General features: G+C 36.3%; 1 protein-coding gene across 7 annotated transcripts in view; it reads right to left on the bottom strand.

The window, feature by feature from the left end:
* Positions 1–372: 372 nt before the first annotated feature.
* SREK1 (splicing regulatory glutamic acid and lysine rich protein 1) overlaps positions 373–15,228 on the bottom strand; it is a 35,735-nt gene continuing 20,879 nt past the window's right edge. For 5 of the 7 annotated variants that reach the window (XM_074932529.1, XM_074932532.1, XM_074932535.1 and 2 more), the window contains 5 exons: positions 14,188–14,307; positions 11,341–11,874; positions 6,756–6,851; positions 6,148–6,283; positions 373–5,089 (listed from right to left, as the gene is read on the bottom strand). In XM_074932529.1, coding sequence (XP_074788630.1) covers positions 4,937–5,089; positions 6,148–6,283; positions 6,756–6,851; positions 11,341–11,874; positions 14,188–14,307 — 1,039 coding nt within the window. In that variant the 3' untranslated portion in view covers positions 373–4,936. The remainder of the gene's footprint in view (positions 5,090–6,147; positions 6,284–6,755; positions 6,852–11,340; positions 11,875–14,187; positions 14,308–15,228) is intronic. The other 2 variants (XR_012635591.1, XM_074932530.1) reach the window with 2 other exon arrangements.

The raw sequence follows: 15,228 nt of genomic DNA, 5'->3' as shown, positions 1-15,228 counted from the left end.
AGGTAATGAGATGATTTGATGCATTACCCTGTATTTTCCTATTTGTTTAAGCGCGCTGTTCTGTCTTTTCTTACTGTATGCTGTTTTCTATATTATTCTGTTATTTAGTTATTTTAAGTAAAATACACCTGCTCTTTTCACTCTGGTGTCTGAGTTTAATTGGTATCCCTGATCAGCAAAACATAGAGCTGTGTCTCCTCAAACTAAGGGGATAGTTGTCCCTACCTATTGTCAGACAAGTTTATTAATCTGTTTTTTATTGAAGAGAATACAGAAGAAACCCCCATACTAATGTGCTCAGATCCTGCGATAGGATTTACCAACAAATGAAGCATTCTTGAATTTGAAATAAAAATAAACACTACCTGCAAAGACATTTTTTAAAAGTTTAAGATAAAACAGTACATTTCTCTTACATATAAAAAAAAAAAATCCCTTTTATACAGTGCTTTTAGTTTTCAATATTATTTTAATTACACTTTTCAACATATAAAAATAAACCTAAGGTACAGGCTGAAAACTTTTTTTCTGTTTACATATTAGCAAACAAAATTGTTTTAGATTCTTGTTAGGTAATAACGATATCTACAAATTTCAGCTGTCCATACTCCAACCTTGTGATAAAACTACATCTCTCTGAACTAAGTACCTACTGATTTACATTATTTTAGCCACTTACAGATCTCAGCATTTGTGTAATAGATTTTCTTACTTTTAAAATTATGGTAACACCAAAGGCAATCACTGATTGCTGTAAAACTGAAAGTACCACAAAGTGGCAGGCAGGACCCATAGTATGGCCCAGTTTGTAAGTCATTGTTCAGAATTCACATCTTTAAGATTATTTGTTTTACCATTGTAACACCGATTTCACACTAACATTTACAAAATTCAAGATGATTTTTGTCTGGGTTTTTTTTTTTTTTTTTGTCCTCTAAGTGAGTGGTTAGCAAAATGAAAATACCTGAACTCTAACCTGTTTCATTACAAACTAACAAAAAGACAGGGATGCAGAAATGCTTCAGACCTCCAAGTAGAAGATACATCACTATGGCATTACTGCTTGCAACGGTCATACACGTGAATGAAAAAAATAACACACTAATACAGACAGGTATGAAGTATACAATAATTTCTATTATACAAAGCAGCCTTTACTTACTCTCTTTCTTAGACCAAAAGAAAATCACAGAAATCCCTAATCTACTATTACAAAATACCAGTACAAACTAAGGGCAACACAGAGAAGCTACCATGTAACAAGCAGATCTGCAAAGATTCAAAGTAATTTCAGGTATTGACTTAAGATGTAACTAGGCCAGAGAACACTTTGCAAGCTTGCTAAAGACTACACACCCAGGTGGTCACAGCTCATTACAGAATCCAAGCAGTGCATAGGGCTGCTGTTAGCCAGCTAATGTGAAGTTAGTGCAGATGTAATTACGTGAAATTGCCATTAAAAAAACCCCTATCAGTTAATTAATGAGTAGGCAGAACCTACAACTCACTGATCTCTCAGGCATTCTTCCAATGTTTCTCTAGTTTCCAACTGAAGGGCTTTTTTCCTCTCTTAATTATAAATCTGAAATATGAAAAAAAGTATTCATTACTGCTGTCAGTGTTTGCAAACAAAATTTCATCCCTCACACCTGTGTAAACCTATTGACTTTAGTGGATTTATCTAAGTCACAGCTATTTTGAGCTTGGAATGCTGTTTCATCCACCAGCAGTTGTTTTCTGCTACCTTCTTCTTTCAAAATCCAATGAAAATTCCTATCTTACCCCACAAACACTGTTGTGAAATAACTGTGGTCACGAATGGAAGCTTAAGTACATATGCTTTACAGTCTTAGCACCGTATCATCACTTTTCTGAGCAATTACAAGTCATAACATTTTCAAATAAAGGCTGACTCAAACAAAATTACATTTAGAACAACACAACTATCCATGAACTGCACTGTTCTCAAAACCTCCACTCAATTCAATCTCATTTATAAAGTGCAAAACCAAACAATCTGACATGGCAGCTCAGCATGCAAACTTACTAACAACGAAGGCAATGGACTTCCAGCGGGAGGTGGACACATTTAAAGGATGATGCACACAATCCTGTTGGAGCAAGCAGGAACTTCACTACTGTGCTACACTACCAGTTTAAAAATGAGCTACCCTCTGCAGAGGCAGACATTTTACAGGTTAGTTCTCCAGTGGTGGCTTTTTAGGAAGAGGGGAACTGTGAAACACTTAATATGAACAGATGGTACTTAACTACCCCACAGATCTGCATAGTATTTACAAAGCAAAACCAGAAAATACAGCATTTGTAAGAAAATATGACTTGAGATGGGGAGGAAATCTATGTCTGGTGGTTGGTTGTTTTGGTTTGCTTTTTTTTTTTTTCCTTAAAAAATCCCCACCTTTTTGAAAGGGAACCATTAATTCACATACATTATAACAATGTGCCGCATATGGACTTTAACATGTGGTAAATCAGCTAAGTAAGGCTGCCATCCTTAACTATTAATTTCCAAAGGCATGTTTCTTAGCTAACTGTACACAATACTTTACATATTCTGTGATACAGAATAGAGCTATGCAATTTCAGGATAACAAAACTCAAGAAATCAAACTAATATCAGCTGAAACATGGTAACACTGTAAGAATTCTAACCCCTCCCAAAGGAGAAACTTAGCTTTTCAAAGATATTATAAATAATACATGTACATTTTCACTGGTATCCACATTTCAAATCAAAGAAGCTACGTGAGTAAGACCAGATCAACTAAAAATATTCCTTTAATAAGTATGTACCAGCAGAAACTTCCCTCTAAAATACTTAATTTTATTAGTGAAATGGTACCAAAGATAACAAGTATACAAACAATCTCTTCGGCTCTATGCTACTTACATATGATAAATAAGACAGCTGTTGTTGCAAGACACTATACTTCACAGTCTTCCTGTAAGCATACAGATTTGTCATTCTTTTGTCAGAATAAGCGGTTTGCCAGCCAACAGCATGTGGCTTAAACATCACAAAAATGACTGTCTATACTTTACATGGTAAAGCATTTCCTATGTCTTAAATGTACACAGTGGCAAGAACATTGAATCCTAATAAAATGAAGAGAGATTAAGCAGCTTCACAATCAAACTGGGTTTCATTACCTTAGGAATTGGGCAAATTTTTCATTCCCTGTAATATGCTTGCTCCACCCCCCCCCACCCCCCCCAAATTAACTATGCAAAGGAAAAGAAAAAACAAATTGAAAACAAATAGCTAATATACTATTAAGTTTGCTTTTTTTAACTGAAATAACTCTTCCCATGAGGTAAGGCAATTAAGTCATTCGATTGTAATAAATTGTATTAAAAATAATCTACTTGATTTTAGGTATAAGTCAGTTTTAAAGGTATGACTCCAGAAATCTCATGTAACCAATTAAATTAGTTCAGAGAACACAAGCCATGTTTTACCTTGACAAAAAAACTTGCTTTGTCATTCTCGTCTTACATGCTTTCTCCCCAAAGAATGAAAAAAGAATCTCTACCATATAACACATGTGTAAACTAGAATATTTTTCCACAAATTATTTATCCCCCCTTCTTTGCATACAATTCCTTTTATATCACCCAACAGGTATCACAGATGATGGAGAGGTAACAATTAAGGCCATCCAAATATAGATTAAATGTCTAAAGGGCTATCTTTGATGCAGGTGATCAGAAAATGCTTTGTATTTAGCTACTTTTGTACAGTGGTGGTCCCCAAATTGCATCTTTGATCTATAAAATCTTTTCTAAAAATAAAAAATAAAAGCAAAAATGGAGCTTTAGTATTTCAACAAGTGAATCAAACAACCGTTCTGACAAATCACTTCCATTCTTGTCTATAGTATGGTGGTGGTAAAATAGCAATAGAGATCATGTAAAATTTAGCTGAAAATGAGCAACAGTACATATATATTTCTAGAAAATACCACATTTTAAGAAGGCACTAAAGCTTCTGCTTGTGCTCCCGTGTTTTTTTAAACAAATAAGAAAAATTTATTTTCATAATGGCACCTGTACTATTTGCAGCTGAACAGACACACTGCAGTACGGCTCAAAACAAAGCTGTAAATTCTGATAATATCATACAGATGTGCACACTTCTGGAAGGACAAAAGAAAACAAACCAAAACAACACCAAAATAACTCAGGAAGTAAATCTATTATCTATAACATGGCAATGTTCCTTTTAGGAAAAGTAGCATGCATTGTTCAAATACTTTAAAAGAAATATTAATTTTAGGGATATTAGTAAGAAATTATTTTAAATAATAAAACCCAAGTATCTCAAGCCTTGAGCAAATGAAAAACACACTAGTCAGTGAGTATTTAATAAAAGAACCATAAAACTGTGTTTATGTTTAAAAACTCTTTCCCTACAGTTGTCATTTACAATAAAAGAGTGTCTATGCACCATTTCCAAGCACATCAAACAGTACACATTGAAGTTTTTGTGGATTTTTTAACCCACAAGGTAAAACAATACAAAATTAATCAATAAGCAGTATTTAAAACAACCTTCAATGCATATCTTCAGCTTTTTTGGGGTAGTACAGGTTTACATCTTTCAGTTTCTACTTATTTGTAACAGCCTATGGCAAAACTTAACATAAATCATTTTACAAATAAGTACAGCCATCACGGAAATGCATGAATTTTCAGAGATGAATAGTTCTGATGGCATCTGCCTTTTCATGGTATAACTAACTAGTCCGTGCTCTCTTGCTTTACAGCAAGAAGACAAAGCTATCACAAGAATTGGAAGAGCTACTGGTACTATCAACATGTTCAGGTTGATTGCTTTGACATTTTCTTCCTCAGTCTAGGAAATAAAAAGCTTTGGATTTTGTTCCTTAGTTGAATCAGAGGTCCATTCTTTGCTTTAATCCTCTTCCATTTTAATTGACAGGTTTTCTTCATTTGGTTGACAGTTCCCATTCTGTTGTAGTTTGACTTCATCTGTCCTTTGTATATCTCTGTTGTCTACTTCCTTGTCAGTTTCTGAATTCTGATCCTCTTTAGTGTGATCTTTGTCCTACGAAAGATAAAATTATTTTATAAAAAAATAATATTCTTAGCATTATAGGATATGACTTTCAAACAACTCTTGGTATTTATATTGTCTCCATTTTTACATGCCTGTCTCAGCATTTTTTAGAACAAAGGCATCAGCTTCTTTTCCCTTTTTTTTTTTTTTAAATTGGCCAAAGCTAGGTACTCATAACAACCTGTCATCCAAGAAATCATTGTCATAAAGTGATCTGTCTTTATCATCAATATACAAAAAAAAGGGAACAAGCAGCATCATGGAATCAATGAGAAACAGCTCCAGAAATTAAGACTTCGTCCTATTTTCTAAATACGATTAATTCCTTTCTTTCATATTTTTGTCAGGTATGGGATGCAGTTTAAGAGTAAGGTTGGTGGGTAAGGTAATTATTTAATCATGTGGACAGTCACCTGACCAGCTGTTTTATAACAGTTTAATAATTCTGAGTATAACAAGCTACTCTTTAAAGGCATGCCACTTTTTAAATTCCAAGACTGAATAATTTGAAGATCTTTCTCTTCTTAATCACACCACCTTCTATTTAGCAAGGAAAAATCCCACACCACTCCTCCCCAACTCTTCAACTTCACTCCTGAAGAGTCCCAATATGCAAACCAGGACCAAAGCAACCAGGGAGAAGCTGAACTGCAGATGAAATTTATTAGAGTAAGTCATCTTTTCAGCTTGACAGTTGTCCCTGAACACTGCTCCTTAGTTACACAGTCTGCTTCCTGCCTGCTCAGACAGACAGGCAGCCAGACCAGTCCTAATATATGGCACAAAGAGAAACCAAAATGAAGTGCTTCTGTAACCTGTTCACACAAGCTCCTGTAAAGTTCAAACACACAGACTTATCAAACTGGTCCACTAACACCAACTGTAGGTCTTCACCTTGCAAAAGCTAAACCCAAATGGTAGTAATTTGGTAAGAAAAACAGAAGAAAAAGAAGGGAAGAGAAAATTAAAGAAAAAGAAGGGAGGGAATTTCAATAATGGCTCCACTAGCACCACTTTACTCTGATTATCACTGGGTCACAGCTTACCTTCAAAGCAGCGGTGCTTTTGTCAGATTTCTCCTTTCCTTCTTTTTCTTTACTACTTTTTTTCTTGGAGGTGGAGCGTTCTCTTTCTCTTCTTTCATTATTTGTATCTCTTTCTCTCTTTTTTTCTTTCTTGTTTCTGTTTAACAAAATTTTCAGTCAAATCAGAATTTAATCCAACAGCAACAACCTTCGAAGTATTTAACTGCAAACTGAACTCTCATGTGTGGGTTTCCCATAAAAGAATCAAAATGCAACAAAATACCCTTCTTAAAGACAAGGGGATTTTTTGACTGAAGAGAGATAAAGAATGCACGTGTTCAGTGCAAATGGTATTTATTTGCAAAGAGAAAACCAAATTAAGATGTATCTGATGAAGGGCTTTTATTGATTTGAAGCAAATCTGCATTGCTGACAGATTTGAAACTCTCTAGTTGAAAGCATACCAACACGCAAATCCATGAAGGTTTTTTGATTTGGTTTTAGTTTACATTAAAATGGAATCATGCCGAGCAACTGAAATCATATGAGATAATTAGTACAAAGGTGATAAAACAACAAAAATACTACAAATTCTTCCTCATTTACTTTTATCTTTACATCAAACTGACCTTCTTGGAGAAGGAGTTCGTGAAGACTTTCTTTTTGTTGTTTTGGATGTTTTAGGAGACTTGGAGGGACTTCTACTCTTCCTTTTACGCCTCTCTCTACAGAACCAAGAAATTCAAGATCATTAAAAAACAGAAATAATAAACTCAGGAACCAGATAAAAACAGAAAGCTTTTAAAATGATCTAACACATATATTAAGTACATATACCTGAATTTAACATTACATATCAGCACCAATACATGAACTGTACAAAGCAAAAAGAAATTTTGCATATTTCAATTTTGTTGAAAAAGTGAGGCTGGAAGTAGGAAAAAAAAAAAGGTTGTGCCCTTTCAGACTTCAGTTTTTTGTTTATCCTCATGTACTTGTACTTACATCTGATAACAATGGAAAAACACAGAATTCACTAATCCTGTATTAAGGAGGAGTCTCTTCAGTCAGAAAAAGAATCCAATTGAATGAAGAGCCACATTAAGACAAAAAACATGACTTGAACTTCAAAACATAATACTAGAACCTGAAGATCACTGTAATTTCAGTTCATTACAAAAGGGTATATTAAGATATGCCTAGTATCACTATCTGTATTGATACTCTAAGAATATAATCTACCGAGACTTTCTGTAGCTGCATAGGACAAAATTACGTAACTATTTTGTTCAAGAAAGCTCTTAAGTTTGAATTGATCTTTGGCAAACAAAAATATAAAGTGACCCCAAAATCATGGAGAAAATATCACCATCACTGAACAGCTGTTCACTAGTTAACATGCATCTCATTCTGAACATTTTCACATTTATTATCACCTTTTTCCAAATGAGGATACTGCAAATTGATATATTATTTTGACAGTGCTCCCACTTGAGCTACATTGAGTACATACCCACTTTATTTTACTTTCCAGCATACCACAGCTGTGAGTAACGAAGTGCCTTACTGACTGTATTTAAACTAGAAACTGTTTATTCATTACATCTAATTTTCAGTTTCTGCTTTTCATATTTCAAGTTGAAGAACTACAACTGTCTCACAGTATTTGTTCCTATCTCTATTACATTTGTCTATACAAAGATTTTTGTGCACCTGCTTAACTATCCTAAGCAATATTAATACAGCAAAATTTAAGAAAAACCAAGTATGAATACTTTGATAGTGATCATGTGTCTCTTAATCATACACAGAACTAACATCTCATACCCATCTCCTCTGCTAGCCTGTAGATGTCTGTTGGAAAAGGAGACAGATTCTCCTCTTCCTCTGGTCTGGATCTCTTCCTTCAGCTAGGAATCACAAATAGCTATCTGATCTCTAGTATTTGCATGCTGTCTGTCAGTAAAGCAAGGTCAGTTGCCACCTAGTTCTTAGAGGGTCCTGTATGTCCTATTCCACCTTCACTTCTACAAAAAGGTGACTATTTGTCCAACATTTTACACTCATCAGCAGTCCCAACTCAGTGCTACACTGTAAATCCAGGCAGCTGAAATGCCAGTTTGTTGGATAATCTTCTCCAGAAAGATTTGTAACTATTTCAACTAGGCAACATCAATGACCAAAGTAAAGAGCTGTCCCTAAATGCAAGTTAACTGCATTTGTTAACTGACTCTGTAACCCAACCTATTCACAATTACTTTTCAGAGTAACAGAATTACTGAGGTTGAAAGAGCCCTCTGGAAAACACCTAATCCAACCTCTCTCTCCCCCACCTTAAAAAACAATCAACTACACCAGGTTACTCAGGGCTACCTACTCTCCAGTCAGATTTCTAATATCTCCACGGATGAAGACTCCACAATCTCTCAAGGTGATCGGTTACAGTTTGCCCAGGAAAAAAAAAAAAAAAAAAAAAAAAAAGTAGTCACTTAAACATTAGGAAAAAGCCTTTATTTCCCATATGTCAATATGTGCCTACTACCTTTCAGTCTGTCACTGGCCCTCACTGAGAAGTCTGCCTCTGTCTTCTTCACACTCTCCCATCAGGTATTCATATGCGTTGATAAGATGCCCCCTCAGCCTTCTCCAAGCTAAACAATCCCAGATCCCTCAGTCTCTCCTTGTATGAGAGATGCTCCAAGCTCTTTATCAGTTTCATGGTCCTTCACTGGACCTTCTCCAGTATGTCTGTGTGTCTCTTGCAATGGGGTGCCCAAAACTGGACACAGCATTCCAGATGTGGCCTCAGCAGTGCTGACGAGAGGGAAAGAATCACCTTCCTTGATCTGCTCACAAAACTGCCTAATGCAGCTCAGGATACTACTGACCTTCTTGGCTGCAAGGACCCTCAGGTCTTCTGCCAGCCAGCGAGCCTTCCAGCTAGTTAGTCCCCATGCTGTACTGATGCAATTGAGTTATTCCTGCCCAGGTGCAGGACTTGGCCTTTCTCTTTGTTCAACTCCATGAGAAGCCTGTCAGGCTATTTTTCCTCTCTGCCAAGGCTTTTTTGAATGGCTCCTCTGACGTACCAGCCTCTCTCTCCAGTTCTGTTTTGTCTGCAAACTTGCTGAGGGTGCACTCTGTCCTACTGTCTAGGCTGCTGATAAATATGTTCATCTGTATTGGCCCCAATATTGATAGTCTAAGGATAATGATATATCTGAAGAAAGAATTGTAAATCCATGTAAAAAGGTGTATTTCTCTCATCCTCCATCTTCAAAAGAACATTGTCTTTGTTTAGTAACATCCATATAAAAAAAATTAACTCCCTATCAAAGTAGGGTTTTGTACTGAGTCCATTAGAAGAGCTGCACTGATTTTTTCCTATAATTCTTTGCCCAAATAGAATCATAGAACAGTTTAGGTTGGAAGTGACCTTAAAGATCATCTACTTCCAAGCCCCCTGCCATGGGCAGGACATCTTCCACTACATCAGGTTTCTCAAAGCCCCATCCAACCTGAACTAGAACACTGCCAGGGAGGGGGCATTCACAACTTCTCTGGACAACCTGTTCCAGTATCTCACCATCCACCATCCTCACAGGGAAGAATTTCTTCCTTAGATATAATCTAAATCAACCCTTTCAGTTAAAGCCATTACCCCTCATCCTATTACTACATGCCTTTATAACAAGTTCCTCTCCAGTTTTCTTGTAGGCCCCTTTCAATACTGGAAGACTGCTATAAGGTTTCTCCACAGCCTTCTCTTCTCCAGGCTAAAGGACCCCAACTCTCTCAGTACATAGCATCTGAGTCTTCCATGGTGTTTTCTTAAATAGCAAGATTCTTAAAGGGAAGCATAATTGTTGCAAATTAGAGTATGAGTTTTTGGTAACATCCAGCTAACTACTACACTTGTTACTTGACATTAGGACCGGGTCTTCCACCAAGGTTCTTATATAAGCTACACATCGTCAAAACATTAAATCTTTTTTCTACACTTACCTAATTCAACACCCCTGAGGCCTACAGACAGAATATGTTATGTTTTCAAAGCTGGCAGAACCAACTCTACTCTGTGTAGGTCTTCAACCCATGAAATAATGTTAAAAATGCATTAAGATAGGAAGCTGCATATGCCTAAAAAAGACACAGTATTTTGCTTGTAAACTGCCAAAACAACATGGACATTTCGTGTAATCCAAACAGAATGTTTAGAAACCATTACAGCCCTTTCCGCTTTGTATGAATCATGAAATTCTGAATTCTGAGGACTGTGAGAATTTTGCTTTTGTCCAGTGAAATTATTGTAATACACAGAACTTTTCCCAATTCATCCAGCATTTCATTCTCTCAAGGTAGCAGAAAAAATCTGGTATCTAAATTTGACAAGTGATATTACTGAAGGCCCTAATTCCTAAGGTATTCAGAAAGGACTTTTTCCACCAGAGCTTCTGAACTTAAGTTAGCCACAATGTTTTTAGAATATGCCTGAGTTAGTGCACTTACAGAGCTTATAATCAATCTCACAGCCTCCTTTTGCTGTACTAAATTTATCCAGGCTTCCATCCAGTTCAGCCTCCCTCAGAGGCAAGAACAACAGCTTCATTAACTTGAATGTCTCCCTGTTTACTATAAGCACTGTTAAGGAACCTTACTTTTAACTTGTACCTTACTCTGAACAGCTAAACTAAGTATTCTTATTTCCAACTGAGATACATTCACTTTCTGAATGGCTAGCTAGCCAAGTGACATACTTGCTTCCTGCTGTCGAGCCATGAAGCGTGACAAGTACTATCACCCAACTGTTCACAAGATCTACAGACCAACACCATACAGTATATAAGCATTCAAATAAGTCAGTAACTCAGACTTTCATCAGGACAAAGATGATGTGTGATGTTGCTTTATCAGAACTTTTGGATAGCTCCAGCACAGAGAAATCTCACACGAATCATCTCCTTACTGTCCTAAACGACTATGTTATATGGTTATGTGAAAGACAAGCACCAGCAGCCCAGTAAGAAACTATGTTCTATCAGGCATCATCCAGAGCTCTTTGTAATAGATTTTACTTTACAGGAAAATCTACAAAACAGAAACAATACAAATTTAATTAGTAAGAGGCATGTATGTATATTGATACATAAAAACTAGGATGGTGCCTCACTGAACTGACAAGTCAAAAAAAGCATGAAAAAATTCTAAACAAACCTGCTGGAGCTACGAGATCTTCTTGAGGAGCTATAGCTTCTTGGGGGTGTTCTGGATCTCTTCTCTTTCTTCTTTTTGTCATCTCTTTCTTTTTCTCTTTCTCGCTCCTTATCCCCATCTTTTTCCTTTTCTTTGTCTCTGTCCTTCTCTTTGTCCCCTCCTTTGTCCTTATCTCCCTCTTTGTCCTTAATCTTTTCTCTGTCTTTCTCTCCTTCCTTCTCAGTATCTTCTTTCTCCTTGTTCTGATCTACCTCTTCTCTGTCTCTTTCCTTCTCCTTATCCTTCTCCTTTTCCCTGTCCCTATCTTTATCCTTATCCTTGTCCCTGTCCCTATCTCTGTCTTTGTCTCTGACTCTCTCTCGATCCTTGTTACGCTCTTTATCTCTCTCTCTGTCCTTTTCCCTGTTTCTATCTTTATCTCGCTCTCTATCCCTGTCTTTGTCTCGGTCTCTCTCCTTCTCCTTGTCTCGGTCTCTCTCCTTTTCTTTGGCCTTTTCTTTTTCCTTGACCTTTTCTTTGTCTCTTTTCTTGTCCCTGTGAAAAGCCAAACACAAATCCATTAATCCATCTTTGAACTTTCCAATTAAATTACAACTAACTCTTTAGCATACATTAATTGCTCAAGATAAATCATGTGTCTCTGTTGAAAAACAGTAACTATTCAGTATTTTAATTTTCCATCCCTGTTCACCAGGAGGGAAAGGTTATATAGGTAGGAAAAATCTGGAAACCAAACTGGGGAAGGGGAGGCCAAAATAAAATCCAACTGTTATCTTCAGAGGCATGTTATTACACTTTGAGAGACTATGTCTCTTCACCTTACAGTTACATTATTATACATACATAATTCTTCTACGTTTTGTCAGGAGACAAACTCTACAATCTGTAAACCCACTCTTTACTAAAAGTGTGTTCGCATAAAACGGACTGCAGATTAACCACCTCCACATGAATAATGATAGCTGACTGACAGAAATCTTTATTTCACAATGTTCTCTCACACAAATATCCTGGAACTGCTCTGAAGTCCAACAACAACTAATACAGAGAAATAAAAAAAACAGGGATAGAATTTCACTGAACACATTCCCTCAAAAGGCAAATACAAGGTCAAACCTCAATCAAGACAACTGAATCACCTGTAATGTCATTAGGAATTCAAAAATCATTGAAAAATTATTAATAGAGTAAAAACAGAAGCAAGGATAATGAAATATGTCAGCTTCTTTAAGACAGGAAGAATGGTACATGTTCATAAAAAGAACAGTGAGGAAAATTCCAACTGATGTTCTAGTTGTCAAGCCAAACAAAAATTGATTAGATCACAGCTTTGGCTGGAAGATTACACATTGGTATAGGATTATTTGGAAGTGCAACACTCCACCTTTCCTTTCTAGTAGAGAAAGGACACATGACTGCTAGACCTGCCTCTAGGAAATAACGAAAATGAACACTTGTTCAGGGAGAGAAACAGGAAGAAGCAAAACAGGAGAAGTTGATTAGCAGGCCTTTACATGTCCAAGAGAACCAGATTGACAGAAGTTACTGTGTCTATTGTATTGGTTCCTATTCTAGGATTTTTAAAGATTCTCAAAGAGACTCCTTCATGCATAAAAGGTCCCTAAGCACAGTCCCCACCTTTCTTCAATGGAAGAAATGTCTGGTTGTACATTCTTCTCAACTGCTAATAAACAGTAGGCTGTTGTATGCTCTGTGACCTGACAACCTTGGTTCCCATCAGGTTTTGGCAAATACTTTTTTAGAAGTCTCAGAGAAGGAATGCAAGACCACAAAGATGAAACTGCACACAATCCCTGAAATAGCAGAGTCTCACAATGACCCAAGAAATGCTTTCCAGTTAATTTGTCACAGATTTCATTGGACTTGTCCCTCCTGTAAGCAGGTATCTCAAGAAGCTCCAGACAACAGCAAAAAAGAATCAAAAAGATACATCAATAAAGCGCAGCTATGTAGCCTATTCTCGTTTCCCGTGAGGTCCACAGATGCGCAGTTATATTTCCCACAAAACTTATTCCCTCAAAAAACAAGAGACAAACGCACAACCTAAGCACGAAGTTCCCTTTAAATGCATCAGGGGAATTAAGGACATTAAAGAGAAAGAAAAGTAGCAAGAATTCTATTCATGAAGCCACTTTCATAGGCACTTTTATATTGTGATTATTCACTACTTCATTCCTCGGAAAATTATGTTGTTGTCTTGTTGGAATTTCACAGTTCAATAATTAGATGATCAGACTTAAAAATTAATAGAGCAGGTAAAACACAGATGTATTAGATGCTGAAATGCAAATATGCCATATAACAGACACATGTGTTTGTGCCCACAGTAGTGCATGGCCAATGTGAGATAGCCAAAAATAAAAGCTCATGCACAAAACTTTATACATGTTCTCAGAATGCAGGATCAAGTTCAGCCTGAATCCAAGCTTCTAAACAGACAGAGATTGAATAAGCATCATTCACTTTTCTGTGGGTTGCACAGGCTACACAACACTCCTAATCTATTGGTTAAAGTCTGGCAATTAAAATTACCTGTTTTCAGTGAGCTTGCACACTGGTATAAATATAGACCAGACTCAAAGTTTAGGCACCTCATTGGGGTGGTTTCACCCCCGTAGGCATCATATGAGATACAACGAAGAAAATTACCTCCATCCCAGCCAAAACCAGTACACTCAGCATTAAAATTTACTTTCTATTCTTTTGTCCCACAGACAAAGCTTAGGGACAGGCTACAGCATTTTGAGATTTCACCCTCCACCATCACCTAAAACTCTGTACTGTGTGCTAAGAAGAACAGTATAATTCCTTAGGAACGGAACTCACCGAGAATGAGAGCGGCTTCTTGATTTCCGTCTTTCCCTAGATCTAGACCTTTTTTTCAGGGGACTTCTGGATCTGCGTCTGTCCTTGTGTCTTGAGAGAGATCTGTTGCCAGATCTACTTCTATATGAGCAATATCAGAAAAAAATACTTTAATATTGAAACCTCATAAAAATTAGGTCAACCAACAAAGGAAAAAACCCATAAATCTTGCCTCACTACATTAAATTATATAAAATTACACCTCAGTAATATACTGCCTACCAACATTTTTGCAAATATGTATACTTCATGCTTCATCAGGTGCACATGCCATTCTTTGAAACACTTCACCATTTAAGTAATACTCATGTTTCATAATAACCTCCATGAACATTCTGGAAAATATAAATTCATACCGTATTAGGATAGCTGTCCTTAGTAAATTACAGTGGATAAAATCTACTACAGACATTTCTAACAGCTTGTAAAAATTATTATTTAGATTTTGGTTCTTTTTCAGGCCCAGTCACACTGTAGTCTTGGTCACTGAAGATTGTTTTAACTGGTCCCTTTCTGCTTTGTCCTCCAGACTTACAATTTAAATGAATGTTAAAAAACCAGACCAAAACAGAAAAAAACCAACACTATCTGTGGTTCAGCATTTAGCCAAGTTACCTTTTCAGCTGAAAGGATTTGTTAGCATGGATGTCAACTGTTGAGAATTCTCAAGAAAAGGAATGAGCGTTTACTACATGGTAAATAAGGAATGCAAATAATGTGCAGATACTCCAACAAAAATCCAGTTAAAGTCTTCTGATAAACTTATATAGTATAGTCACAGATTTGATCAAGAAAATAAGGCTTTTAATTACTATATTCTTTTTTTCCAAAATATTCTCTATTTTTTGGAAGATGACACTCCCTAGGGAAGCAAAAATAAAAAGCTGAATTTGAAAACTAAGTTTCAAAAACCACATCATTGAATACTTTGCCTGAGAGGTTAAGGTACCATGAAGTTTAACTTACCAGACAGAAAGTGTATGTATTTTACTCAATAAATCT

This window comes from Athene noctua, chromosome Z (assembly GCF_965140245.1).
Source record: "Athene noctua chromosome Z, bAthNoc1.hap1.1, whole genome shotgun sequence".
NCBI lineage: Eukaryota > Metazoa > Chordata > Aves > Strigiformes > Strigidae > Athene > Athene noctua.
The sequence above is the reverse complement of the archived record's forward strand: the minus strand, read 5'-3'. Positions and strand labels throughout refer to the sequence as shown.